Below are 27,550 nucleotides of genomic sequence, written 5' to 3' on the forward strand. Positions count from 1 at the left end.
AAGCCTCTGGCAGCGGGGCTGGGCTTTATTAAAGTCTAAACAAGTAAAAGCAGAGCCTTGTTTTTACTTTCCCATCGTTCTCCCCATTCCAAAGAGTCTGTTGAAACTAATGAATGGAAAGAACCAGAATGAAGGCACGGGGGTCTAGGCTTGAATTCGGGTCCTGCCTCTTAGCTTTCTTACCCCCAGCATCCCCGAGTCACCTTACCCTCTCTGTGCCCCCCAACACGTACTGTTTCCCACCTACTACATAATTTACTTACTGCAGCTACTGCTTATGCCAGTCACTCCCTCTTGAGAATGGGACCTCAGGAACTGAGCACAGAAATGCCCACGAGCGAGTAAAGGAAGGAGGAGTCTAAGTAGGAAAGAACAAACCCCTCGGAGGAAGAAGCAGAAAGGAAAGCTGCAGAGAGTGGTCCTGGCAGGGGGTGGGGGCTGTGCTGTCCCATATGGTAGCCACCAGCCACCTGTGGCTGCTGAGACGTCAAAAAGTGGCCAGTCCAAATTGAGACTGGATTTTGAAGACTTGGGACAAGAAAGAATATAAAAGATCCCATTAATAACTTTTTATGTTGAGTCCATGTTGAAATGATAATGTTTCAGATATTATTGAGGTTAATTTCACTCATTTCATTTTACGGTCTTTCATTTGGCATTAGAAAACGTTAAATGACATGTGACTCATAGTTGAGTATTTCTATTGACCAGTCCTGTGCTGGAGTTTCTTAATCTCATTATTTCTTTTTCTTTATTTTTCTGCCTTTTTTTTTTTTAACTTTTGATTTTGAACTATTTTTAGATTGACAGAAAATTTGCCAAAAAAAAAAAAAAAAAATAGTATAGAGAGTTCATGTATATCCTTTGCCCAACTTCTCCTAATGTTAATATCTCACAATACCTTTAACTAAACTACAGATCTTAGTCAAATTTCAACAGTGTTCCTTTTAATGTCCTTTTTCTGTTCGAGAATGCAGCCTGGGACCCCACATTACATTTAGTTATGTCTTTTTAGTCTCCTTCAATTTGTGACAGTTCCTAGTTTTTCCTGGGCTTAAATTTATGACTGTGGCACTTCAGATAAGTACTAGTCAGTTTCACAGAATGTCTCATTTTGGATTTGCCTGATTTTTTTCTCATTAGTAGATTAAAGTTATGCATTTGTAGCAAGAAAACCACAGAAGACCTTTGTGGTCACAGTGTGTCTTGTCAAGGGTTCCATGATGTCACTATGTCTTAATCCCAGTGACATTAACCTTGATCACTTGGTTAAGGTGGTGTCCGCTGGGTTTCTCCACTGTAAAGTTATTTTTCCTTTTTTAATTTAAATATCTTGGGAGAGATACTTTGAAGTTATACAAATATCCAGTTTCTCCTAGAACCTCCCAGGCCTATGTTTGGCACCTGAGCCCGCTCTTCGCCGAGCTGAGTGGCAGCGGCTCTCACCCCTTGGCTCTGTGGCATTGCCCACCCCGCCTGTCTCATCAGCAGCCACACTCCCCGTCATGGTTTGCAGCCTCCTTGGAACTGGCTAATCTATCAAGCCGAGGTTCTCACAGCTCAGTGAGCGTGACCTGTCACACACAGGGTGGGACAGAAGCCGGTTTACAGTTGTGAGTACACAAAACACAGAGTTTAGTTTTGTATTATTATTTATTAATTATTGTACTATTTCCCATACGAACAACTGTAAACCTGCTTTTGCCCCACACTGTATAATAGGGTGTGGCTTACTTAGATCCCAGTCATTACACGTGATTCTCTGAAACATCAAGCGGGCTCTACAACAGTAACTCAGTACGACCTCCAATCCTCTCTTACCCCTGGGACATGTTTATCTGACTGCCCCAGAAGAGCTCCAGCTTATCCATGTTGCTTTGTCTGCACCCTTTGGGGGCTCTTCAGGTTCTGTACTTTCCTCAGAGCGCAGGCAAAGGGGGAGAGCAAAGCAGGTGATGGCTGGCGGGCATAAGACTGAGAACTCCACTCATCAGTGAATTTAGTCTAGCCACATACTCATGGAGGATCTATTTACAATTAAGAAAAATGGAGCATAATTAGGACACACATCTAACTTATAGTCTGCTGACTAGTCACCCAAGATAAAATTATAGGAGTCATTCTTGACCCCTCCTCCCATCCACTTTGCTACGATCAACACTTCTATCTCATCAGACACTAGCTCTTAGATCTTCATCTCAGCATTAGATTGTCTAAGTCAAGATATCATACTTAGTGACCTATCCATCTATCTATATATCTATCATCTATCTATCATCATCTATCATCTGTTGACTGATAACTGAACATAATACATTTGAACGTGTTAACACATAAAACACCATTTCTACTGCCATCAAAGACTGATTCATAAATTGGAAAAAATATGTGTCAGAAGCAGTATGAAAGCTTTTACTTTTTTTTTTTTTTTAAATGATCCTTTTAAGAGATATAGCTCTTCTTTTGCAGTGAGAATTAAAATATGCCAATGTCTAATTCAACATTTACCAAATGTGATCTATGGAAGATTACTATGTGATGTTAGTAAATGTTAGATATTAAGAAAGGTTCTATGATCAAATGACTCTGAAAAATGCTAGCCTACCAAAGATAAACAGATTTATCTATCTATGCAGGACTGCTCAGAGCCTTTACTATTACAATGTACACTGTGAACGCAGCTAGTAAATGGTATTTCTCAATAGTATTTAAATCTTTTTTTTTCAGTCTCTCATTATAATTTATTTATTTTTCAGCTTTATTGAGATATAATTCATTTATAACACTGTAAGTTTAAGATGTATAACATGATGACCTGATATTGTAAAATGATTACCATGATTGGGTTAGCTAATACCTTCATCATCTCAAGTACCTTCTTGTGTTTGTGGTGATAATATTTAAGACCTACTTCCTTAGCAACTTTGAAGTATAAAACACAGTATTGGTCACTATAATCACCATGCTGTACATTAGATCCCATAACTTATTCGTCTTATAACTGGAAATTAGTATCTTTTGATCAACAGCTCCCCATTTGCCCCACCCCTGACTTGAAAACCACCATTTTACTCTGCTTCTATGAATTCTACTTTTTTAGATTCCACATAAAATGAAGTCATACAGATTCATTCTCTGTCTGACTTATTTCCTCTTTCATAATCCCCTCAAGGTCCATTAGTGTTGTTACAAATGGTAGGATTTTCTTCTTTCTTATGGCTAAGTAATATCCATCACACACACATTTTCTCTACCCATTCGTCTGTCGAAGTCTTGGCTATTGGAAATAATGCTGCCAATAACATAGGAGTGCAGATATCTCTTTGAGATAGTGTGAATACTTCCTTTAAAACCAGAGGGAGAGGGGGGGCAGGTACAAGAGGGTAAAGGGGGATGAATGGTGATGGAAAAAGATTAGACTTTGGGTGGTGAGCACACGATACAGTACACAGAAGATGTATCACAGAATTGTACAATGGAAACCTATGTAATTTTATTAACCAATGTAACCCCAATAAAGTCAATAACAGAAATGTTAATAAATACAATAAAAGTAAAAAATAAAAAATAAAAAGAACTTCATAGGATTAATGTTTCTCAAAAACCATTTTGGGGCTCACTGGCCTAACTCATCCACCTAATGAGGCCACAAGAATTTTTCTCAAAATATTTGAGAAAGGACATTGGGAAATTTTGTAGCATGTAGCTGATAAATTTTGTTTTTGTGGCACACTGCTGAGAAGCAGGAATTATAAACGAGAAGAAGCATGTCTCCCGCATCAGCAACCCCAGGCCTGTCCCACTGCCTACTTAGGGTATAAAGGCCCTGTTCCACCAAAAGGCCCTCTTCCAAATTCCTCTCACAGATTTGCTCTACGAAGCTGAATCAGGTAGAGAAAAAGACAAAGGAGGGAGGGAAGGAGGGAGGGAGGAAGAAAGAAAGGTAGGAAGCAAGGAGGGAAAAAGAAAGGGCCTAAGATTGAGGGCAACAGTGTGAACTGGACTAGTGTCTGCGTCGCCTCAGCATCCAGCAAGAATGACTGAAGCCCAGAACAACAGATGGAGGTACGTTTATTGATGGGCAGAGGTTTCAGCTCAGGGATGAAACCTCAGGGACATGAAAATATAAAAACGAATAAAAGCATCTACAAAGGCCCTTTGCCGGACATGAATGTCACCGATTGACCCCATCTCGCTGTTAGGACGCTGCTGACTGAGGCACAGAGCCGACTGGGATGGAGGAACAGACATAGCTGTTCGTAACCGACAAAACCAGCTTTTAGAGAGGGGCGACTGAATGTCTGGCTTGTATCTAGATCGCAATACAACATGCACGCATGTTACTGTAGACCTGGCTTTCACTATAGGAATTAACTTTTTTACACATATAAAGTATTTAATATAGGCAAGTTTCCAACTACAAATAGCAGACATGGGAAAAAATCTAGGCATTCAAATGACCGTCCTCTCTGTACCCTAACCTCTGCATTGCTCTGGAAAGCTGTCCACCATTCCTTCCCTGTGGCCACTGTCACTACTACAGTGGGGTCCTGTTTGATGCAAGCACCTGCCATAATGTGCTTTTTTTCTTCCTTGCGGTATTGTGTGGACAAGTGTGGAAAGTGGGGGAAAGAACTGGTGTTGTGGAGCCAGGTATAGTTGCATTTGAAACCTCATTTCAGAATGCACTGGTTCTGGACCCTTGAGCGAGATACCCATTTGAACCACATGAAATTGTCAATACTCGCCTAGTTTTGATGAATAAAAATGGCAATTTCATATGGTTCAACCTAAACTTCTGAGCCTTGGTCTTCTCATTTGTAAATGGAACTAATCCTGCCTTTAAATGTGACAGTTACACGTGTGCAAAGCGTTTGGCACAGGCCTGGAACAGAGGGGAGCTCAGTAAATGGGAGCTGCTGTCACCCATCGCTTAGCGATGTCCCCCACGGGCCCTCTGCCCTTCTGTTCCCGGTTCACTACTGTCTTTCACTGACCCCAGTCTCTTTAATGACGCCCCTTTCTCTCTTTCTCTCTCATCTCAGACATCTCTCCACGCGGCCTCACTCCCTGTGTCTTGCCCACGAACCTCTGGGGGCAGGAGGCCTCGCCGGGCTGACTGAGTGACAAGGAGGACACCGCCGGCAGCGAGAAGACCGGGGTCACAAATCCCGGGACACTCTGCACAGAGCTTTGCCATTAACTTCTGTGGTCCTTGAACGTTCCCAAAGCAGCTTTCAGGACAGGCACGGGGGTCTCTCTCTCTCCTTCATTTCAGTTGCTAATAAAAAGCTTCTTTTCTTCGAGCCCGATATTCAAGACACATTTTAAAGAAGAGACTCCGTTTTGCAGCAACCTCGATAATGACTGCCCTTGTTCTGGAATTAAACTGCGGGGCTCGTTTTAAACGCATCCCGCTTTCGCAGTACGTGGAGTTCGGTGGGCTAGTATTTGAACCTAACACTGTTTACACGTCGGCAGGAAAGTAAGTTTTGGAAAACGAATCCTTTCTGAACTTCTTGGAAGGGCAGGTTGTTAAAACCTGTCGAACAAAAAGGAAGATACGGGTGATGGGATCACAGAAACAGCAATGTTTCCTTTTGCAAATTAGAAATTCTGAGCTAAAGCAAGTTGGCGTTGAATACTTCTCTACAACAAGTTATCTGGGGTGGGTCTTTAGGAAGTTTCTGGAATGTCGTTTGCAAGATCTCCATAAAGCAAAGCAGTTTCTCTCTACTCTTAGGTGACAAGGGCTCTTCATTTTATTATCTTCTCAAAAGCCTAAAGACTCAGGCCTACGCATGGCCAAAATATATGCATGCACATGAGATTTGAAACATTGCCAACACATTATTTTATAAAATATTTTTCAACAAAAATAACTTATTAAAAGGTCACCTTGTTAGATACAATGTCTACTTGACAGTGGTTTGGGAAAGAGAATGTTATATAAGTTTATTTTCAGTAAAAACCCACTGGATTCACAAATTGGTATGGAGTATTGTTTAGGACATGGCAATCTACATTATTGCTGGGCATGTTAGAATTACTGAATGCAATATTCTACTCATACAAATTAATCAAAATACTATTGATATCTAAACAATCTATGATTGTTTTCACTCATCATCTAATTTGAGCAGCTGACTCCCTTTAAGATTATTTAAAGAATTATAACATTATTGGTTTGTGTCAGGCAATATGGTAAGCAATTAACTGTCATTATTTCACTAAGTTTCACAAAAACCTTACAAAATAGGGGTTATTAGGTCCGTTTTCCAAATTAGGAAATAGATGCAGAGAGTTTACTTATCTTAGACAAAACTTCAGTCAGTAAGGGGCACTGATCTTTGCTCAGGCCACGGTATGTATTCTACTGTATAGTCTATTTAATAATTTACACTTGACAAAGAAGGTGCCCTCTCCGGGGATACCATTTTACACTTGGGGCGATGAGGCTTGCTTGTGATAAGTAATTGGAAAGTATTCTGAGTACAGTCTAAATTGTGTGGTTTTCGGTAATAAGTGAAGGCAGGTTTAGAGAAGATGGAAAGGAGCTGAATCATTCTGGAACACAGCTTAGAGGAAACAGGTTTTCTCTTGGTTTTAAAGGCCAGCACTGCCCAATGGGCACTCATGTGGGGAACCCACATAGGCGATCATTGCAGCCCACAGCTGCATTCACGATAGGCACCGCAGTTTGTTGAGCACTTTCCTTTCCGAAGCATTTGGACACACGCCCACTTATTTGCTCCTGAAGATATATACTCATTTTATTGTTGAAAGAAAATGGCATTCACTCACCCAGGATCCCATAGTAGCTCCCTGGTGAAGGACCTGAGTCCCAAGTCAGATGTGGTGAATCTGAGTGGAGCATTTTTCTGTCTATGTCCATGTTTGCAAGAATCTGGTACGTGTAGCCCTACTAGATGCGATATGATTTTAGTTGCATGCAGGACTGCTCTCTATTTTTATAGTCAGTATTTATTTGTATGGAAATTAGAAAAATATATAAACAGGAAACAACCCATTATTTCAGGGCTTTATTGCTTAGGATGAGACTACAGTATGTGTTTAAGTAACGAAAATGAGTTTAATCACATGAAAATATTAGGTAACTAATAGTCCAAGTGGCATGCACATACAGTAAAAACCATAATCAATATTTGGGAAATTCCACCTTACATAATGCGATATATTTCCTCATAGAAATTGTCACTTGCACTTTCTAGAACTTGATGCAGATTTTGATGGACAAGTTGTACATTTAATTTTTTTATCCTCAATTGAAGATATGTTTTTATTGATTTTAGAGAGAGGAAAGGAGAGAGAAAGAGAGATAGAGAGGGAGAAACATCAGTTGGTTGCCTCTGGTACTCTCCCCAATTGGAGATTGAGCCCCAAACCTAGGTATGTGTCCTGACCTGGAATCGAAACCACAACCTTTTGGTGTATTGGTGTACAAGATGATGCTCCAACCAACTGAGCCACCTGGCCAGGGTTACATTTAATTTTTTGTTTGACTACAAAACAATATGTAATACCAATGACAAATAAATAAATAGCGCTTTATCACCCTCGGCGTTCCATTTGGACTTTACCTAACAATTCTTTGTTTTATCTTTTCTTCACTGGGCTAGGGACTCCTTGAGGACAATGACTTTATCTTCCACATCTTTGTGGTCTTCAGGGTACTGAGGCATTTATTTTAATTAGGTTAGTTTATTGGAAAGCAACAGAGACCCATTTCAGTGCCATCAAGAGAAGAGCATATTCTTGGAAGAACACGTATGGACAGCACTAGAGAGTCAGAAAGATGGGGAAGCTCTAGGGATCAATAAGTCCCCTCCATCTTCCTCGACAGACATGCACCCCGAGGGCTCCTCGAGATATCATTATTTCTCTCCGTCTGATACTCTCCTTCCTCCAACTGGCTTCCTTTTTAATAAGATTTCTGCTTCCCTTTCAGTTTGGCTCCTAGAGAGCTCTTCATGGCCTCCCTGGCTCTGACCGTATCTCATCTGTGGTCTTCTGCAAGCCCCTCTCTCTCCAGCTTCTTAGTGAAAATGCCCCAAGAGAGAATCTCACTGTCCCTCAGCTTTCGGCAGCAGCCGATTCATTCATTTGTTTTAAAAAATAAACAACTAATACATCTATTAAGTATCTCAACTTTACATGTCCAATTGACCCATGTTCCACCAACCTCCCACTATCATCCTCCCATTTCTTGGGCCTCAAACCCTAATTTTCTGTACCTTCTCTCCACATATTCTTTTTGTCAGCCAATTCTATAGACCATACCTTTAAGTATCTCCTAAATCTGCCCAGGTTGCTCCCTCTCAAGCACTAAAACCCTAATTTAAGGCATCATCATCTTTTTTAAAAAAATATATCTTTATTGATTTCAGAGAGAAGAAAGGAGAGGGAGAGAGAGAGAGAAACATCAATGATGAGAGAGTCATTGATCGGCTGCCTCCTGCACACCCCCGACTGGGGATTGAACCCACAACCCGGGCATGTGCCCTGACCAGAAATCGAACCCCGATCGCCTAGATCCTAGGTTGACGCTCAACCGCTGAGCCACGCCCGGCCGGGCTCTCCTGCTTTTTTAAAAATATATATTTTTATTGATTTTTAGACAGAGAGGATGGGAGAGGAAGAGAGAAAGAGAAACATCGACGCGAGAGCGCAACATTAATTGGCTGCCTTCTGCAATCCCCCCTCCGGGGACCAAACCCAGAACCCTGGCATGGGCCCTGACTGGGAACCGAACCAGCAACCCCTCAGTGCACAGGCTGATGCCCAAGCACTGAGCCGTACCGGCCAGGGTGACTCTCCTGCTTTTAAGCAAAGAATTGCCATTGCATCTAGGATAAAACTCCACACGGCTCAGGAGGCCGTCTGACACTGGCCCCGCCCGCCTCGCTGCCCCCTCTCCTCTCCTTACCCTGTGTTCTCGGTGCCCTTTTCCGCCACCTATTCCTTTACTGCACCTGGGCCCTCCTGGTCTTTGCACCTGCTCTTCTATCTGCACAAATCTCTTTCCAGATCTTTGCGTGGTTCATCTTTCTTGTCATTCAGGTCTGAGCTCAAGTGTCCCCATCACTGTTTAATTTTTGTCATTGCCTCTGTTGTTCTCTTGGCCTTTTGCTCCTTGCTTGCTTCTTTCCTCTGCTCCTTCCCCTCGCTGCCACCAATCCAGCTTGTCCTCCACCGGCTCCAGCACCGAGAGCAGTTCCTTGCACAGGGTAGGCCTTCTAAAAAACGTGCTAAATGAATGAATGAGCCTTTCTCTGTCCCAGCAACCGTTCATAGCTTGTTGACCAACTAATAATTTGCTCCAATGAACTAAGATGGGCAGGGCCCCTAGGACCTAAACATGGCTGGGTGTGGACTGGATCTGTAGCAGAGGGCAGGCACCCTACACTCATCTGGTTACATTTACACCTCAAATGAGCAAACGGTTCATTTCAAAAGTTCAGTGAGTCTCTGAGGACTCCTGGTGATGTACAGCGGGACTTTGAAAAAGGAGCTGAGTGTGCCTTCCTTTTTTTCATACAGTCAATATTTCTCTTCCAGAAAGCAGTGTGAGAAGTGCTGGAGACACGCTGTTTATTTGACTAGAGGCCTTTAGTTGAAAATTGAAGTGATTTTTAAAAATAGAGAAACACAGTCATCTGGGCACGAGTGATAAGCCCGAGCTAGAAAGTAATTCACGTTACGCTTTCATTTGGTCTTGCAGAGCATAAGGCATTTATGTTCATCTGCTTCTATGGCACTTTCTCTTCCAATATGAGTTATTTATGCCTCACTTTATCTGCATAAAGGGAATGTTAAACTTTATTATTCTTTGGACAACATTCTCTCAGGGAGGGACCGAATTTCATCTTAGAGACCATGGTAATCATAGTAGTAATTTCAGGTTTGCAAATGGTAAAGTCCACATCAGTCTAAGATAATGGCAAACATCATAGTTAATGGTGCCTTCTCTAGCATTTACTCAACAATTGCTTGTGGTGACTTGCGAAAAGATCGGAGAAAGCACTCCTTTCTCATTTTGGCGAGTAATAAACTAAACATAGGGATAAATAAGAATAAATTTTTGAAAAATCAACCCACAAACACTTTCATGATATTTTGTATCTGAGAGGGGATGGGTTGGCAAACAGATTATCTTTGCCACCGCTATTGGTTAGACTTTCCTCAATGTCAACATTTAATGAGGGCTTGTTAAGCATGACATAAATTAATTTGGTATATGAATTCTTCAAATGTTCTATCATACTGTGTAAATACTAATTTGTTAATTTAGGCAATTTGTGATAGGCCTTCTTTTCCTTAGTAGAGATTAATAAGTCTTCATTCTAATGATGTGCACTGAGACTCATATTGGATAAAAATTTCAGGGACAGTAGTGCTAGTTTCTGCATAATCGAGGACTTGCCGTGGGTCCTGGATGAGCCATGCAACCTCTCTGTGTCTCAGTTTCATCAGTGTTCAGTATTCTTCTAAAAGACTAAGCTCCGTGAAAAGAGAACCTATTCTCTTTTCATTCTGAAATTTCCGTCATTGCCAGGCAGAGTACCTGGCGTCCCATCGAATGCTTGTTGCATCAGTTAGTAAATCTCACAGGAGCTCACTGGACAGTGCTGATTTAACAAAGTAGCCGGTGGGAGACAGGGATACAGTTCATATGCCAGAAATCAGATGGAAAGAAAATAAGCCCTGTTTTTCTTTCTTTTTTTTTGCCAGGAATATAAATGTCTAATAATTATATAACATGTTCATCCTCACTAATAATCAAACAAGTGCACTATAGTATTTCATTTTGGGAGAATGTGGAGAGCTAGGCATACACTCTAAATTCCTTTCTTGGAAGGAATTTGGCAAAACCTATAAAAATGTAAGGCATAAATATATGCCTTTTGCTCCAGAAAGTTACCTCACAAATGAAATTATGAAACTAAGTTAGTTGTAGCATTGTTTGTAATAGTAAAAAACTGAAACAAACTAAATTTCCATCAGTAGGTTATTGGCTTAATAAATTATGGTCTAGCTATAAGACCAAAAAAATGTGGTAGATCTAAGGCTGGCATGAAAAAATATCTACAATTTTGTAAAAAATAAGAATTAATTTGCAAAACAGTATTTACACCAGAAAGTTTGCATAAGAAATGAATACATGCAAAGAAAATGTCTGAAATGATATACATCATTTTGATAGTGATCATCTCTGAGAAATTGCATAAAAGGGATTCTGATATTTTACTTCATTCATTTCTGCATAATGGGATTTTTAGAAAACATGTGTTCTTTTTTCCTAATAAAAATGTATTCTAAAAAGTATAACTGTTTTAGATGATGGGAGTAAGGTGGTAAAAGAAATGATGGGAAATGAAGGTATGCTCAAAGAAAACATGAATGTAGGTTGTTAAGCTTAATTCTCAGCTAGTTTCTAAAAAGGCCAAGAGCTAATTGAGTACATCTCAGAAGTCCCAACTCTGCAATTAGGAGAAGTGGTTCTCTGCACCGTCCACTAATTTCTGATATCTCAGTGCTAGACTTGAGCATTTTAACTAAAGAGCCTTCATTGTAATTAAAGACGTTCAAGTCTCCTGATTAGTATCTGGGGCCTCTCGACTCCTCAACTTCTGCTTCCCTCTGCAATCCACCCCTTGCCAGGGAAATGAGAATCTACCATAGCACCAAGCCCTTTGGAATAACTTTATTCTTAGAAAACGCTGACATTTATGTGAGTCCTTAACACTCAGCCTCCAAGTGACAGCTGCAGCTTTGGTATAGAATCTTTCAAAACGACTTCTACAAACTGTATCAGCAACAGGTAATTTATTTCAAATTCTAAATAGCTGCAGAAAGGAAAAATGGTGATCGTAACAGATCCAGTCTGGAAGTATTTTTCCTTCACAGCTTATTGCTGGACTTGGGAAGTCAACTGGAAAAGCAATTCTGAGTCCCAAGGAACGCGATGTCCCTGAGAACCACTCCCTAAGTCCCTCCTGCCTGCCCAGACTGCCTGTCTGTGGGGAGCAGGCTATAAATCTAGGAGGGATGAAAGGAGTCCCTGCAGTTGTGGGGGTTTGTCAACTCAAAGACATCACTGCTGCTCACTGCAGTGAGATGGTGAAGAGCCTGGCGTTCGCCAAGCACAGATATTCAAAGCCCAGCCTCGCCACGCATCAGATGCACGACCTTGGGCAAGTCACTCAACCTCTGTGAGTTTTGGTTTTCTTATCTGCCAAGTGGAGTTCAGAGAAGCGATTTCAGAGATGTTGTCTCATAGGGATGCTATGATATAATAATGTGTGATATGTTTTGCAGTTCTTCGTACATGGTAAAATTATCAATAAATAGTGGCTTTATTTGATGATGACTGTCATCAACTTCATCGTCATCTTCATCATTATCATTATTGTTAGAAGACAGCTTGACTTTTAACATCGAGACACTCAGGGAGTCAGGAGATTTTGGTAGGTTCCCAGGCTGGAATTTACTAGCTATATAACTTTGAACAAAGTTTAATTCTCTGTGCTGATCTGTATAAAGGGAAATAAAAATGCTCTGGTTCTGCCTGCCACAGTGTTGTTGTGACAAGGAGATAATGACCATAACACTAATTATTACACACACACGCGTGCACACACACACACACACACACACGAGTGAAAGATTGAACATCTTCATCCCATTTCTGATTTCTATCATCCTTTCTACTTGGCCTGGCGGGGGAGAAGGCAACTACCACTTCCCACTTTTGGGGGCGTGGGGGTGGGGCACATGCTCAAAAGCACAGTATGAGTTGGCAGGGAGGGTAGCGAAGTTGATGCAGGCTTCAAGTTTACTACCAAGTTTAAATGACCATTTGCTTTTTGCCATTTATTGTTTTCCATTCTGAGAGTAACATATGCCCCAACAAAAAACGTGGGACTAACAGAAAATAGAAACATCCATTTGTTATTCACACACTTGTCTTTTTAATTTTATCATGCTAAGTATAATAAATAAGTGTTTGCTTAAACCAAAGTGTAATCCCAAATATTTTTAAAAAACCCATCAATGTGAAAACACAAAATATCAGACAATTGCCGATTGATGTTCTACCTATTTCTCCTCCTTAAGTCACCAGTTCGCCAATTTCCATGTGTCTAAGAATCATTCGGGGACTTTGGTAAGTCCAGGGCCCCCGGATTGCTGACCGGGTAGGTCTGGGGTAGGATGTTGGCATCTCCATTTTTAACAAGCTTTCTACATGATACAAATGCAGGTGGGGCACCTCAGGAGAGAGTCTAAAGTTCTGACTCACGTGCAGGCCTCTGGATGCCCACAGCTGGATCCTGGAAGGGGAATTAGGAATGCGAACCCCAACCTTACGGCTGTCACTTCTTGAATCCCAGGCTCTAAGGCTTTTACTTTTCAGTTCTGGCTGGTTAGCACCTGGAAAGTGAGGCAGATTGAGCTCTTGCTTCCTTTTTGTTAGACCTGTGGCCCCTACAGACTTGGATCAATCTCATGGCTGACAAGTGCCATTCTCTCAGGAATGGGTGGGGAGGGGACACAGTTCTCTGCCACTCAGCTCACACCTGCCTGACAGCTTCAGGGGACAAAAAGAATGTTCCAATACCTCTCTGGTTCTAGAAAAAAAGGAAACAGAGATGGGGGTAATGGGACCAGGGATCAGGCATCTAACAGGCTCAAGGGGCAGGACATACGTGTAGATAAGAGGGGGACGCTTCCTGCTGACAGTCCTGGGCTGTTAATACAGCTGAATCCCTTTGTTCTTCTCTAGGGAACTCAAAGCCAGTCTCTCTTTCTCTTTCTCTCCCCAGCCCCATTCCAGAAGGGATAACAAATGTAAGGAAGAATAATGTTTATACCTTTGAAAAAGGCAGAGTTTGCATTCTAGGGTGCGGAGTGTCTCCCGCGCAATGAGGTTCTGCGCCCCACATGCCCATGCCCCTCTGTAAAGTGACACGCAGTGTGACAGAGACCTACAATAAAGGCTCGCTCAGCACACACCGGCTTAACCTCTGCAGCTTGCCAGCTCCTTACGGGAGCTCAACAGAAACAGCAGCCTTGGTTACATAACCTGCAATCATCTTTAGTGCGTGTTCCAACCCTGGTCTTTAAAAGCCTGTCCAGATTTTACGTAAATAGAACAAATTTCAGAGCAAGCCTTGTGAAGCTGAAAGAAAGAGACCTGTATAAAGTAATTCTGTTGAATTTTTACATTTCCTTCTGTTCTCTCTGAAGTAGGAGTGGCTGGGGCCACTTCTGGACTTTCTGGCCAAGGTCAAGTACAACTGTCCCCCTGAAAAATGAAATCTATGCATTTCTATTTTCATGCAATTAGAGGTCTAACTCTCTCTTAAGAAAGCTTCAATCCAGTTTTCTCATTTCGCAGATGAGGAACCTGAGGTTCTGAGAGGACCTCTGTGCTAGTCATCGCTTGTTTGTTCTCAGTTCCATGCTTTGCTCCTCTCCTGCTCTGCCCTGCATCTCTGGAGCCTGATTCCCTTAACAGCTGCTTTCCAGTTAGGCGTGCCCAGTGGGAAGCTATGGTGGGAGACTGGAGGGCAGGAGCAAGGCAGAAGCCAGGGTATTTCTCTCCCCCTTCCTCTTGCTTTGGGCAGCATCCCCAGCAGTGGTTGCATCTTTTCCTTGGTTTCTACTCCCCCTGGAAGCCTCCTTCCTCTATGGTCCCAGCTTCTACCACACAGGCCCATCTGTGCTCTAATAAAACCATCTCCGCCCTTTATGCCTCTTGCCCAGGAGTTAGTAAACTTATTTTCTTAAAGGCTTTGTGAGCCAGCAGACAAAACAGAGGGTAATTTGTTGATAGTTATATAGCACTTAAAGCGTAATCGTTTAAAGATTCTTAGCTTGTGAACTATATAAAACCGTGGCTGAATTTGGCTCACGGTCCTTACTTGCCAATCCTGCTCTAGCCTCCAGGGTGGGCTGCTTCCCCACAGTTGCTAACCTCTGGATTGCCTCTCGGTCCCCCTTCCGATCGAGGCTCTGTCTACCTAGTTCCTTTCCTTTATTACTTTAAAAAGTTGAAGCACCTATCATGAGCTCTCTTTTCCTGCATGGACCCCGACTGATACAATGACTTGTTTATGTCCCCAAACTCGGACATCGGGCCTCTGCACCTGCTCTCTCCTCTCCCTGGAATATACCGCTGACATCTCTGAGGCGCCCACTCTCTGTCTCTCCCTCTCTCATTTCTTGTGGGTCTGTGCCACAATGTCACTATCAGGGAGATTTTCCCAGCCAGCTAGTATAAAAGGGGCTTCTCCTGCTGGTCCCCTGATCTTCTTACTGTCCCCTCAGCATTGTCCATGTTCCCTTTGCTCAGGACATCCTTTCCTCTTCTCTTGTGACTGGCTTAGACGCCATCTCCTCAAAGAGGCCCTACTGGAGCATTTATATAACTGGGTGCCCTTTAACCCTCACCAGCCCACCAACACTTACTTTCTATCTCTGAACAATGTTCACTCTCTTCTTAGAAGTGACCACTACTGTGTGACTCAGTGTGTGCGTGTCTGTGTCTTTACTGTCTTCCTCTTGGATAATATGATTATAAATCTTGCCAGGGAAGGGTCCTGTCCACTTTACCAACCAATGTAAACCAAGTCTTACATAGTTCAGGGCCTTGTATACTGTAGGCGCTCAATAATATTATTGAGAATATTATTGAGAGAATAAACATTTATTGAAAGAATGAATAAATGGTCCAACATGGGGTCATTCACTGATGTAGGAAAGACGACTAAAAAGTCTCCCCATTGTATTAGAGGCCATCAGTGGACCACCTGGATCCCTCTGGCACTCACCACTTTTGTATACAATGATGGTCTTCTCATGTAAGCATCCAAGATCTCTGCCCGAAGGCTTACTTGGTCTGCAGGCAGTGCCAGGGAGTTAACACCTGTAGGAGCAGCTTTTGGCCTATGGCCAAGAAGAGTAGGTAGATAATTACCCAGCTTCATCAAGACCTAATAAAAGTACTCTAAAGCATGTTACCTACAATTTTGAGAAGTCTTGGTTTCCCCAGGTGCCCAAGGTGGTACCTTGCCCATTAATCCAGTCTTTATTGGCTTTCTTCCCTTCCCCGTCTCACTCCCCACAACTTACTGGCACTTCCAGGGATCACCTGCCAAGAAAATTACATGTTTGTCTCAGGGTGTGCTTCTGGAAGAACCCAAACCAAGACATCCTTCTATCTAATTCTGGGCCACCAGTCTTCTTTTGGGCAAGTATTGCAACAAAAGAGTTCCAAACCAGCAGTTGAACATGTTGGAAGGGGAACAGCAGAGTGGGGTGAAGTAGGTTAATTTGCCATTAATTTTTTTTCATTTAACCTATTTTATGCCAGCAGCTATTCTGCCCCATTTTCTGTGATCTCTGCAGACAGTCCCTGCAAATGATAGCTCCTCTCTTCACTGCAGAAATCTCCAAATAGGGCTGTCCTTGTCTTGGGCCTACAGCTGTACTCTGGTGCCGGCTCCTTGCACTGGGTTCTATTAATGATGTCAACAACCAGGATAACACTACCGAGTGAACACTTGGTGTGCCAGACTTGGTGTGCCATTACACAGTTAACTTGTATGACTTCATTATACCGTCACAACCATACTTTGAGGAAAGTGCTGCTATTTTCTTTTAATAAGGAAAGCTAAACCCAGGAAGGTTATAATTTGCTCATCTGCTAGGTGGCAGAGCTTGGATTTGGAGCCAGAGGTTTGTCTCGATTTCCATCATTAGCGCTTTAGCTACACCACCTTCAAATCTCCCTAACTCTGTGCCCATAAAATCACCAGGTCCCATCACACACAAAATTTACTTTAAGGCACGACATTAAAATGAGATACTGTAGTAATAAAGTTTCTAAAATTTTTGCCCAAAATAGTGAAATCCTTTGGTTATGAGGAACAATAAACGAATGCTTAAATGTAATTGCAAATGAAGCATTTTCTGAACACAAGATATAAAAAAATTGCAGCCTTTAACATTTTCACTTTCCCCTAATTGGCCTTTATGGTAAAATTAAAAAAAAAAAAGTGTTTAGTATACTGCTCTAGAGCTTGGATCTTAGGGAAAAAATGCTCCCCCCCGACAGAGCCAGCATTACTAGGTAATGGCCCAAGCACCACAGCTTTCCTGGCGCCAACCTCCACCTGTCCCCACATTCCAGGTGGCTCGAGTCATAAAGAGGACTCTGCACAGCGGTGCCCAGAGGAGCAGCCCCAGTTCATCTTTCCCTCAATGCAGAATTTTCTTCAACTATTCTGTTTCAAAAATCACGAGGATCAGACGCAGAGTTTCAATCTCCTACCGCACTCGTTCCAATCAGCGCGGACGGTCACACTGATGCCACCGAGTGCACCGTCCTCACTTTGGGAGGCTTCTATGCTTCCATTCGTTTAATGGGGAAAAACGAAAGCAAAAATCACAACGAGCCTGGTAATAATACCTTCAAGGACAACCCAGATAAGCACTGAAGATAAGCATTAAGAGCAAGTTAATAAATATAAGACAGTTAAATGTGTACACACCTTTCAATGTCTGCATATTGGGGGACAGAGGGCTGGGGAGGCTCCCGTTCTGGGAAAAATATAACATAATAAAGGGGTTATTTTTGTTGTCTTCAGAGCAGTTTTGCTATTTAGGTAGAATAACTATCCTTTTTAGGTCTCTAATTTTTATTACCCTGTCTTGATTATGAAAATAATAATAATATACTAAAAGAGAGCCTATTGAATGTTAGTCCTTGCATTAATCATTTTGCATATATTGCTCATTTACTACAACACTACCATAAAATAGGTGACATTGTCTCTGATTTACAGAGGGGGAACAGAAACAATAAGCAATTTTCTCAATATCACACAGCTTAGCTAGTAAGTAGTAGCACCATGGGGATTTGAACCCAGGCAGTTTTTCTCTGTAGTTCAACTATACTATGTTGCCTCAGTACATTAACAGTGTAAAAAATCTTATTGTAGAAAATCTGGAAAAGTGTAAAAACACGATTTGATTCACTGATAATGCCACCACCTAGAAATAAGTTAACATTTTGATGCAAAGATCATGACATAATCTCTATAGATATGATTTAGTTTTTGTCATTTAGGCATCCCAATGAGAAAGGCTACATGCTTAACCACCAAATTGGAAGAATATATTTGGGATGGAGTGACTTAAAATATAAGCCATGTCTTACAGAAAACCCATTTTGAAGGTCCCATGGAGTATCTCCAAAATCTGAGAGATCATCTATTTTCAGAAAACTTGAAACTGAGGTTAAAGAACATGCTGTTGTCAAATGGAAAAGACCTACCATACACGCTACAATACCACGGAAAGAGAAAACCAACTGTGGCTTCATATATGAGACAGACCATAAGGGGACATTCTAAACTAAAGATGCTAATTTCTAACCAGGCTGGTTTTCACATGAGCAACATTATATAACACGATTCAGAGAGAAAATCCATCCATCCATCCATCCATCCATCCATCCATCCATCCACCCACCCATCCACCCTCCCACCCATTCATCCATCCATTTTCTTTAATGCCACTAGTTCAAGCAATGCTAGTGTCTTAGGTTGAATTTCCCAGAAGCAGACCCTGACATCAACATCTGAGTGCAACTTGTTTGGGGAGGATTCCTTCTTGGAAATACCAGTATGGCAGTGGAGAATTGGGGCAGAAAAGGCAGAGAAGGCAATAAAAGGTGTGTTGACGACCAGGTTCCCACTGAGGGCAGAGTGGTCCTGCCGGGTACCTCTGGAAAATGGTACGGAACATGACTTAGAATTGCACCCATGAGGAGGCCTTAACTCCTCAGCGTTTCTGGCCTGCCTTGCGTAATGACTAAACGAGTTCCTGTGGCTAGAGAAAGCCCCTGAACTGTCATCAGGGCTTGGGGTGAAAGGTCTAGCAGCATGAACGATGAGAGGCGAGGCAGCAATGGGAGCATCTGCCTCAGCCAACTGGTAACAAAATCAGACTCATTACATACGTAGAGTCTTATATTTGCTTTCTCACCTAATACAATGCCAGGAGCACTTCACGTATCTTTAAATGTTATTTGAGAAAATGACTTTTAGTGGCTTCCTATCATTTTTTACAGATATAACACAATTTACTTAACTGATTCCCTGTTTGGGGACAGTAATTTGTTTTTAATTTTGCAGAATTTAAAATAATTCAACAAAAAAATGACTCTGCACACACTTCTTTCTCTATATCTCTAGTTATTTCTTTAGGATAAATTAATTAAAGGCAATGCTGCTAATTATCTCAAGCAGTGATTACGAATCCCATATCTACAAGAATACTTGAAATTGACAGCAAACTTAATATTTTTTGTCCTAACAGGGTCTCCAAACATGGAAATGACATAATACTACTTTTTCCATTATGAATTTTCTTTTATTCTTATATTCAGCTGTTCTCAAATTATGGAAGATTTTTACACAGTGGAAACCTTTATGATTGTTTAGCCAAGCTAGCAAGTTTATTGCCATGTCATCAAATTACTTTTAAGAAGCAAGAAGTGAACACCTTCTCTATGCGGGTCATTAAGAAACTTGGTCTCTTTCTCCACAAACATCAGCTCGTGCAGGCTTAACGTCAGTTGGTTAGAGCCCTTAAAATTTTACATTTTACTTATCTGAGGGAAAATATACCTAATTCTGTTTTCTTCTGAAATATCTTACAAGAGTCCTTACTAACCACTCTCAATTCTATCCCCTGGCCTTTTCTTTGTTTTCGCTCCTTGACTTCTTTGAAGTACTGAGTGGTAACCACTAGTGAGGATTTCTTACCTTCTGTGAAGCCTACACTTCCCTGGCTGTCCCCCCTCCTGTCCACTTGGCTCTTCTTGGTCCCCCCCAGTCTCTCCTCTCCGTCTTCATTTTTCATAAGTGTGACACCCCCGCAGCTTGGCCCTGTGCTCCCTCCGGTCCTCCCACCTGTCTCGGTGACCGCAGCTCTTCCAGAACCTATGCTTTCCTGCGTGAGGATGACTCTGGGGGCTCCATTCAGTCTCACCTCTCTCTTCTTACATGGGGTTTACATCAAACTTCCTGACGGAAAACACCTCACACTCCGCATGAGGAAATCCAAATGTATACTCTCCATTTAAAAAATTTTTTTTTTAAATATATCTTTATTGATTTCAGAGAGAGGAAGGGAGAAGGAGAGAGAGAGAAACATCAATGATGAGAGAGTCATTGATCGGCTGCCTCCTGCACGCCCCCGACTGGAGATCGAGCCCACACCCCAGGCATGTGCCCTGACCGGGAATCGAACCGCAATCTCCTGGATCCTAGGTCGATGCTCAACCGCTGAGCCACACCCGGCCGGGCTCTCCATTTCTCAATGGCTGTCCTCACTATTCCCTTTTTGTAATCTTTAACTCCTCTGTTCAACAACTTGGAGACTCGCTGTCTTCCAAACTCTGGCCCCAAACTACCTTTCGGACTTTATCACATTTCTCCATCAAAAATGTTTGCTTCACTCCCTAGGCTTCCAACAGACTGGGCATGAATTTCTTCTGTTTTTAGTCAAATTAGTAGAATATATGAAATCCAAAAGTTTGGATTCGATTTTCTCCGTGATGTTGACCAAATTTCTCTCAGCTCGGTGATCTCAGTCTGAATTACAGCAACCCCCTTCACAGAGGTGGTGTGATGGTTACATAACCCAATGGGCCTGAAAGTGGCTAGCACAGTGTTTGGCAAGTAAATATTTGCATGTAGATACTTGCATGTCCACTCATTCATCACTGTGACCCTTCAAAGCTAACCTTGGCCATAAAAACTTTTGTTCTCTGGTCCCAGAACTCTCTACTTTAACTTCCTCTGTCTTTCAAACTTTCCATGCACCATGTATTAATGCAAACTGTTCACTGGCATTTTTTGAGTAGGCTTTCTCCAAACATATTAAATTCCTTAAAATAAGAAACTCATTTACACTTCTGTACATAAAGTGCTAAAAATATTGAATCCGGAAGTCCTCCCCATTATCAGAAAGTTTTTGCCAAATTAGTACATTCTAGTAGATGAGAAAACAGCTAAATATTACTTGTCCATTTTAACCACAAATCAAAGGGAAGGTCAGGTGACAAATGTCTCATTCTCATAGTAAAATGATATATTGATGAATGTAAGTCTTTTTGATATGAGTCAAAAATGCTTACATGTAGTGGTGTAAAGGAGTCACACAGTTTGGCATACTTATCAAAAGCAGCACATGAATATTTATAAAATTATCTAGCATTTTCTAAATTGACATTATCCTACATGTGATAATCTGATAAAAAAGTTAAGCAGCTTCCTTTGATGTCATTTACAGGCTAGAGTAGTACTCCCTTATCTGAAATTTTGCTTTCTACTTTTCAGTTACCGGTGGTCAGCCGAGGTCTGAAAATATTAAATGGAAAATTCTAGAAATAAATAATTCATAAGTTTTAGATTGCGTGCTGGTCTAGGTAGTGTAATGAAATCCCATGCTATCAGTCTCTGTCCTGCTTAGGATGTGAATCATCCCTTTGTCCAGCATCTTCACACTGTAGTTGTTCCCAGTTATTTAGTAGCTGATTCAGTTATTAGGTTGACTGTAGCACTATTGCAGAGCCTGTGTTCAAGTCAGCCTTGCTTTACTTCATAAGGCCTCATTCACCCTCCTTCATCTCATCACAGAGGCCTTTTATCATCTGGCATCATCACAAGAAGGGCAAGTACAGTACAACTCACGTAACTTTTATTACACTGCATTGTTACAATCATTCCATTTTATCTTCAACTATTGTTGCTAATCTCTTACTGTGTCTTATTTATAAATTAAACTTTATCAAAGGTATGTATGTATAGAAAAAACATAGTATTCATAGGGTCTGGTACTGTCTGAAGGTTCGTGCCTCCACCAGCTGTCTTAGAACGTGTCCCCCAAGGATAAGGGAGACGTGCTGTGATTGTTTTTGTTTGGATGACTTAGCACTAGAGTTTATTGTCTTCCTCGTGTTTGCAATAAACTGAGTACTTAGAAGCAGCTGAATGCTCTTTATTTATTTCAAGATTATGATCAAATCATTAAGATTGGTTTGTGAAGTTTGGGGGAGAAAATAACTTTTTTATGATTTACATCACTAGCATCTTGCTAACCCAACTTCTTCTGAAACTAATTACTTCAAAATAATCTGTATAAATTCTAGATGTCATTGCTTACTACTCAGATTTTCCCTAACAAGGTAAGGGCACAAAATTTTAGAGTATCCAAATGTATAATTGAAATTGCAACTCTAGTAAAACTGAGCCTCTTGGGAATGATATGTCCATCTCCTAGATGGGCCTTAATGGGACAAAACCGCCAGGCACTCTGTGGGATGAGTGGGCTCCTGAACAGAGGACAGTAAGTGTTGGGCAGATGTGGTAAGCACTGTGGCAAAAGCTTTCTTGCTTTTTTTCTAGAACAGTGGCTTTAAACTGCTTCTAGGAGACCTAGGGTTCTGAGAAGATTTTATAGGATCAGTACAGCAGGGTGGGGTGGGGTGGGGTGGGGGGTGAGGGAGTGACAGGAGCTGGGCTATGCCTGTGGCTGGAAGAGGGCTGAGAAAGACCAGCTGGATGCTTCAAGCCCCCTTCTGCCCCTGCTCCAACTTTCTCAATGACTCATATCTGTCTTCTCTGCAGAGCTTCTGAACAAGGTGATGTTTGGATGAAAAGTTCTACTACTGAAAAAACAATGGTTCATCATCTTTGTTTCAGGACCCAAGTAAAATTCTTTCAGATGAGTGGGCCTCTATACTAACAGATGGCAAAAAAGTCTTCATACAATTCCTTCAGTTGCCTTTAATTGTAATATGTCCTGGAAAGAAGAAGCCCAGTGCTGGAGAGTGTTTTCGTGAAGGCTCTTTTCAAATTGCACACTTAGCCAGGGATTGCATGGAATTAAATGCCACCCTGCTCTCCACCCCGCCTCAGCCCAGACACTGGCCGCCTGTCTTGACAGGTCTCTCAGTTAGTCTCTTCCAGTTTGGGAGACACACAGAGAGGCCTGTGCTCCACGTTTAGGGACCTGCTGCTCTCTGTATCTTAAGAGTTTGACTTTCTGTGCCTACCACATCTCTCGGTGGGAAATCACTGCAGAAGGCAATGCAGGCCTCACGGTTTCATGAGTAACGTTACTAAGCACCCACCCCCGCTGGCCAGCATTGGCCAGCTTGTCTCCCCTCCTGGATTCTGCGTGCTGACCAGCAGGCTCGCGCTGGCTTGGCATTCTCCATTCTCCATTGGAGCCAAGGGGTTCACGGGGAGCTCCAGGGTCAAGCACCCCACGCCCACTCCCAGCAGCACAGGAAGCTCTTCTCACCGGATTAGCAGGGATGCCTTAATATTTGCTTAGTTTATTTTAATTTGCTTAATTAATTAACTAATCTGAACTTCGGATTCTCTTACTAGTTGGGAGAGCATCTGCTTGAGTAGAGGTGTTTGTAGTTTTTATCAGTTTTACTCTTGAAGACTGTTAAGTACAAATCGTTTAGTATAGATGCCACTTCCCTGCGACTCAGTGCCTATGACTGAGGCACTTTCCTCTGGGTTTAGGAAAAGTTCCCTGGATCAATATATTAAGGACACACATGACATACAAATCCTCTGAGACGCTCAGTGAGAAGGGCTTCTGCGGTCAGACATGTTTGGGAAACACTGTGCTTCTCTCGGTGACTCAAAATGCGCATAGAAAGATGAAGTGCTAGGAAGCCTTTCTTAAACTTACTTCGTTATATAACTTTTAAATTCTCCCTCCCTTCCCCTTGGCCTCCCCCTGCTCTTCGTTTTTCTCATAGAAACACCAAGTATCTAGGGCACCAGGAGAGGCTGGGGCAGGCGCTGACCTCGGGGTCAGTTCCAGGCCTGCACGGAGCCTGGACCCAGGCGACTGCTCGATGCATGTTTGTGAAACTGAAGCAAAGGAGAGGGCGCAGTAATAAGATGCCAACACTGTGCTGAAATTGTTTCAAAAATCGCACCAGTTACCTGGGGCCAAGAATTTGGGAGTTTTACAGAGATAAATTATTTCAAAATTAAATTTCATTGATTCCCATTAGCTATGGATCAGAATCACAGCATGTCCGATTCTAGGACAAGCCCTGGCACGTATTTTATAGGTAAGGCAAAGACGAAGGTAAGGCGCTATGTTCAGGCTGGATTTATACAGATATTGAAGAAATTACCTCAGGCAGATTCAGTGCAGCAACAGACACGCAAGCTCTGTGTCAACCCGGGTGGGCTTGAACCCTGACTCTGCCATTTACTGGCCGAGGGAATGCGAGCAAACATATCTGTGAATCAGTTTCCCCATTTTTAAATGGTGATGATAATTGTGCTCCTCTCAAAGGTCATCGTCATGACTAAATGAGATTAACAGGTAAACAGCAAGTAAAGCAACTGGCACATGGAAATAATATTAGGTATTAATATTATTAAATACACTATCGGCCAACATGGCATAGTCAATGTGAAATCAGTGGTGACATTAATCCTATTTAGACTTTGGGAGACCTCAAGACTGGAACTCTGGATGGGAGAAAGGAATTGTATAACTGAGGTCTCCATGTTGATACTGGAGCATCACCCCAATACTGACCACTTGTAGCATTTTTTTGGAGGGTCAGTCCTGGTTTGAAGGTACAGCTCAGACATCCTCCCAGGGAGGGGGGAGGGGGGCATTTTACGTGTTTGGGTATTTTGCGGGCTCAGGCAGAATTCTTTCTGTTTACCCAGAGGGTGGTGAGCTGCTGAGGAGCGCAGAAGGCCGGGGCGCCCTTGGGTGCGGGCCCGCTTACCTGAACGGGTAGGCGAACGCTACGTCGATGCTGAGGTTACTGTCCGTCTTGTTGACGCAGTCCACGCTCAGCCGCAGGCCGCCCGAGTAGCCACCGCATGTTGCAAATGCAAAGATCGCAAAAAGCTGGGAAGGACAAGAAAAGGAAAGAGAAAGCGGCTGTTAGAGTGATGCAGGCCCAGCGAGAGCCATGGGCAGGGGCTTCGTGGCTGGACTGGGAGGGGTTATGGGCCTCGGAAGGGCAACAGCAGGCTTGGCTCAGGGTGAAGGCCAGGGCGCTGGTGGGAAAAGGGGAGGTGGTATCTGAAAAGAGCTTGGCAAGCCGGAGTCATTTTGCTTGGAGAGAAATTAAACACGGGCACAAATATCTGTGCTTGAGTGTGGAGGGAGCTGCCGTGCCTCAGAGGTAGAGATGTAATCTCGCATCTCAGGATCTGGGGAGCTACGTGCACCACAGGGTTGATGACGGATGTCTCCAGGTGGGAAGAATTTGGGTGTCTCCTCGCTTTCTTTTTGTTTCTCTGCATTTTTCCGCAATAAACATGTTTGTCTTTTGAAATAGATTATTAAAAAGACACGATCACAAATTTTTATTTTTTGTTACCATAGTTTTATCAAGATAAAGAATGTGAATACAATGCTTTGCATTAATTGGGTGATAACTCATCATTTATAAGGGTAGATCTTTTCCAGTTGTCCAGAAAACAACACTCAGTATATGCATTTAAGAGCAATTACCATAATGTGCTTATAACTGTGGCTCACTCATGATTTGTGTCACCGATTTGTTTTAATCCTTAAAAACACAAACACCAGAAGCAAACTGATCTGTACATACAGGTGACATGTCTTTCTGTTTACTGATTTTAAATAGAAAAATAGGGGTTTTTTAAAATCACTCTTTCTCTTCACATCTTTAACATAGTGCCTTTTAGAGGTGTGCGGTTTTTTTTCATTAAATTCTTCCACTCAGACATTTCACATCACCGCTAGAAATTATGAAGAAAGCCTTGTAAAAGTGTTGAGTGTAAAATACTGAGTTCTAAGACTATGCAGACCCTGAGGGTGGTGTTCAAAGACAGATTTTTCAACAATACTGCTAAAAGCTCTTCAAGCCAAAAAAGTAAGACTTTCAGCCTCCCTGGGTGATGTTACCTCTAACAAACACATCGGTTCTCCCATCGCATCTGTCCCGCAATGCTGCAGGTGGTAAAGAGCACCTTTGGCAAAGCACCATTGTATAAACTTATAACCATCTGTACTGAGACCAAAAGAAGAAAAACAGCCCGGCCGGGCATGGCTCAGGGGTTGAGCGTCAACCTAGGATCCAGGAGACTGCGGTTCGATTCCCGGTCAGGGCACATGCCTGGGTTGTGGGCTCGATCAATGACTCTCTCATCATTGATGTTTCTATCTACCTCTCTCCCTCTCCCTTCCTCTCTCTGAAATCAATAAAGATACATTAAAAAAAAAAAAAAAGAACCTGAAAAAAAAGAAGAAAAACAGTTTTTGCCTCAATGTCTAGAGAACATATTGCTATCATCTGTCCTCAACTTGATGCTTTGACAAAGCTTTCGGTTCCCAACGTGTAAATCGTAAGTTAATCCTTTAGTTGGGTTCAACATTAGCTGTAAAAAGGAGTTTTAAATTCGTAAATATTTGAATTTTTCTTATGATCAGAGAACTTTAGAGCTAAAGGGTTGAGGAGGAAGAGGTACCTGAGAGATGCCACTTGAGAACACAGGATCTCAGTATTTGTGCCTCGAGCCAGCCTCGGTGGCTGCATCCCTGTGCAGCTCGCTCTTTCTAAGTCAACTATTGAAAGCTTTGACTGGTTAACAATTAATATCAGGGTCTAGCCTGGTGTGGGCCATGGATCTGTGTGAATTAGGCACTGAAAATGAGAAGCAGAATCTCAAAGATGTCTTCAAGAAAGAAGATACATCTGGGAGGCTGGGCATAGGTGAAGGTGGCAAGTAAGAAAATGCCAAGTTTGTTCACTAGTGTAACTAAACTAAAAGAATTTCCTCCCTTTTTCTAAAGGAAGTCAATCAAGTGCACTTACCACACTGACCCATGCTATAAATATTCCCATTTATTTTATTTTAACTTTCGGAATTCAGCTCCTTGCAGGAGGTCTGGCTCCTTATCAGGAACACTAGCTCACTCTGCATTGCTAGAAGAGTTATTGTTTCCTTATAATGACTATAAGTGTATGGGCTCTGGAACGTGACCATAGTATTGGTGCTTAATTTCCCATGCCTTGGTTTACTCATCAATAAAATAGCATTGATCAGAAGTCCTCTGGGTCATTTTGCCGTTCATGATAAGAGTCAGACAGTTGCTGCAGGCGAGAAGGCTGCTGGACTGAGCGCCACCAGGCCTGTGCAGAAAGCCGAGAAGGTGAAACAGGCATTGTCCATTCACCTGCCGCCTCACTCAATCAGTGGTGCGAGAAGAGCCTCAGGACTGTTCGTCCCGATCGGCCATTTCACTTTACCAGGAAAAGGCTGGTTGATGATAAAACCTTTGCAGGGAAAGCAACATTTTGTGGATCATTTTTGTGTGTGTGGCAGTTTTAAGTTGTTAGTTTTTAAAATCGGCATTTTAAAAATGAAAAAAACTTGACCAAAAAAACTACAGTAGATGTGGTAAGAACAAAATGGGTGTCTAG

General features: G+C 42.2%; 1 protein-coding gene across 2 annotated transcripts in view; it reads right to left on the reverse strand.

Moving 5' to 3' along the window:
• Nucleotides 1-27,550, reverse strand: part of SYNPR (synaptoporin) — a 260,070-nt gene that overhangs the window by 77,593 nt on the left and 154,927 nt on the right. For both annotated transcript variants that reach the window (XM_081159387.1, XM_081159386.1), the window contains one exon: nucleotides 24,878-25,002. In XM_081159387.1, the coding sequence (XP_081015513.1) occupies nucleotides 24,878-25,002 (125 nt within the window). The remainder of the gene's footprint in view (nucleotides 1-24,877; nucleotides 25,003-27,550) is intronic.

Source organism: Miniopterus schreibersii (genome assembly GCF_964146895.1).
Source record: "Miniopterus schreibersii genome assembly, chromosome: 15".
In the NCBI taxonomy this organism is placed as follows: Eukaryota; Metazoa; Chordata; class Mammalia; order Chiroptera; family Miniopteridae; genus Miniopterus; species Miniopterus schreibersii.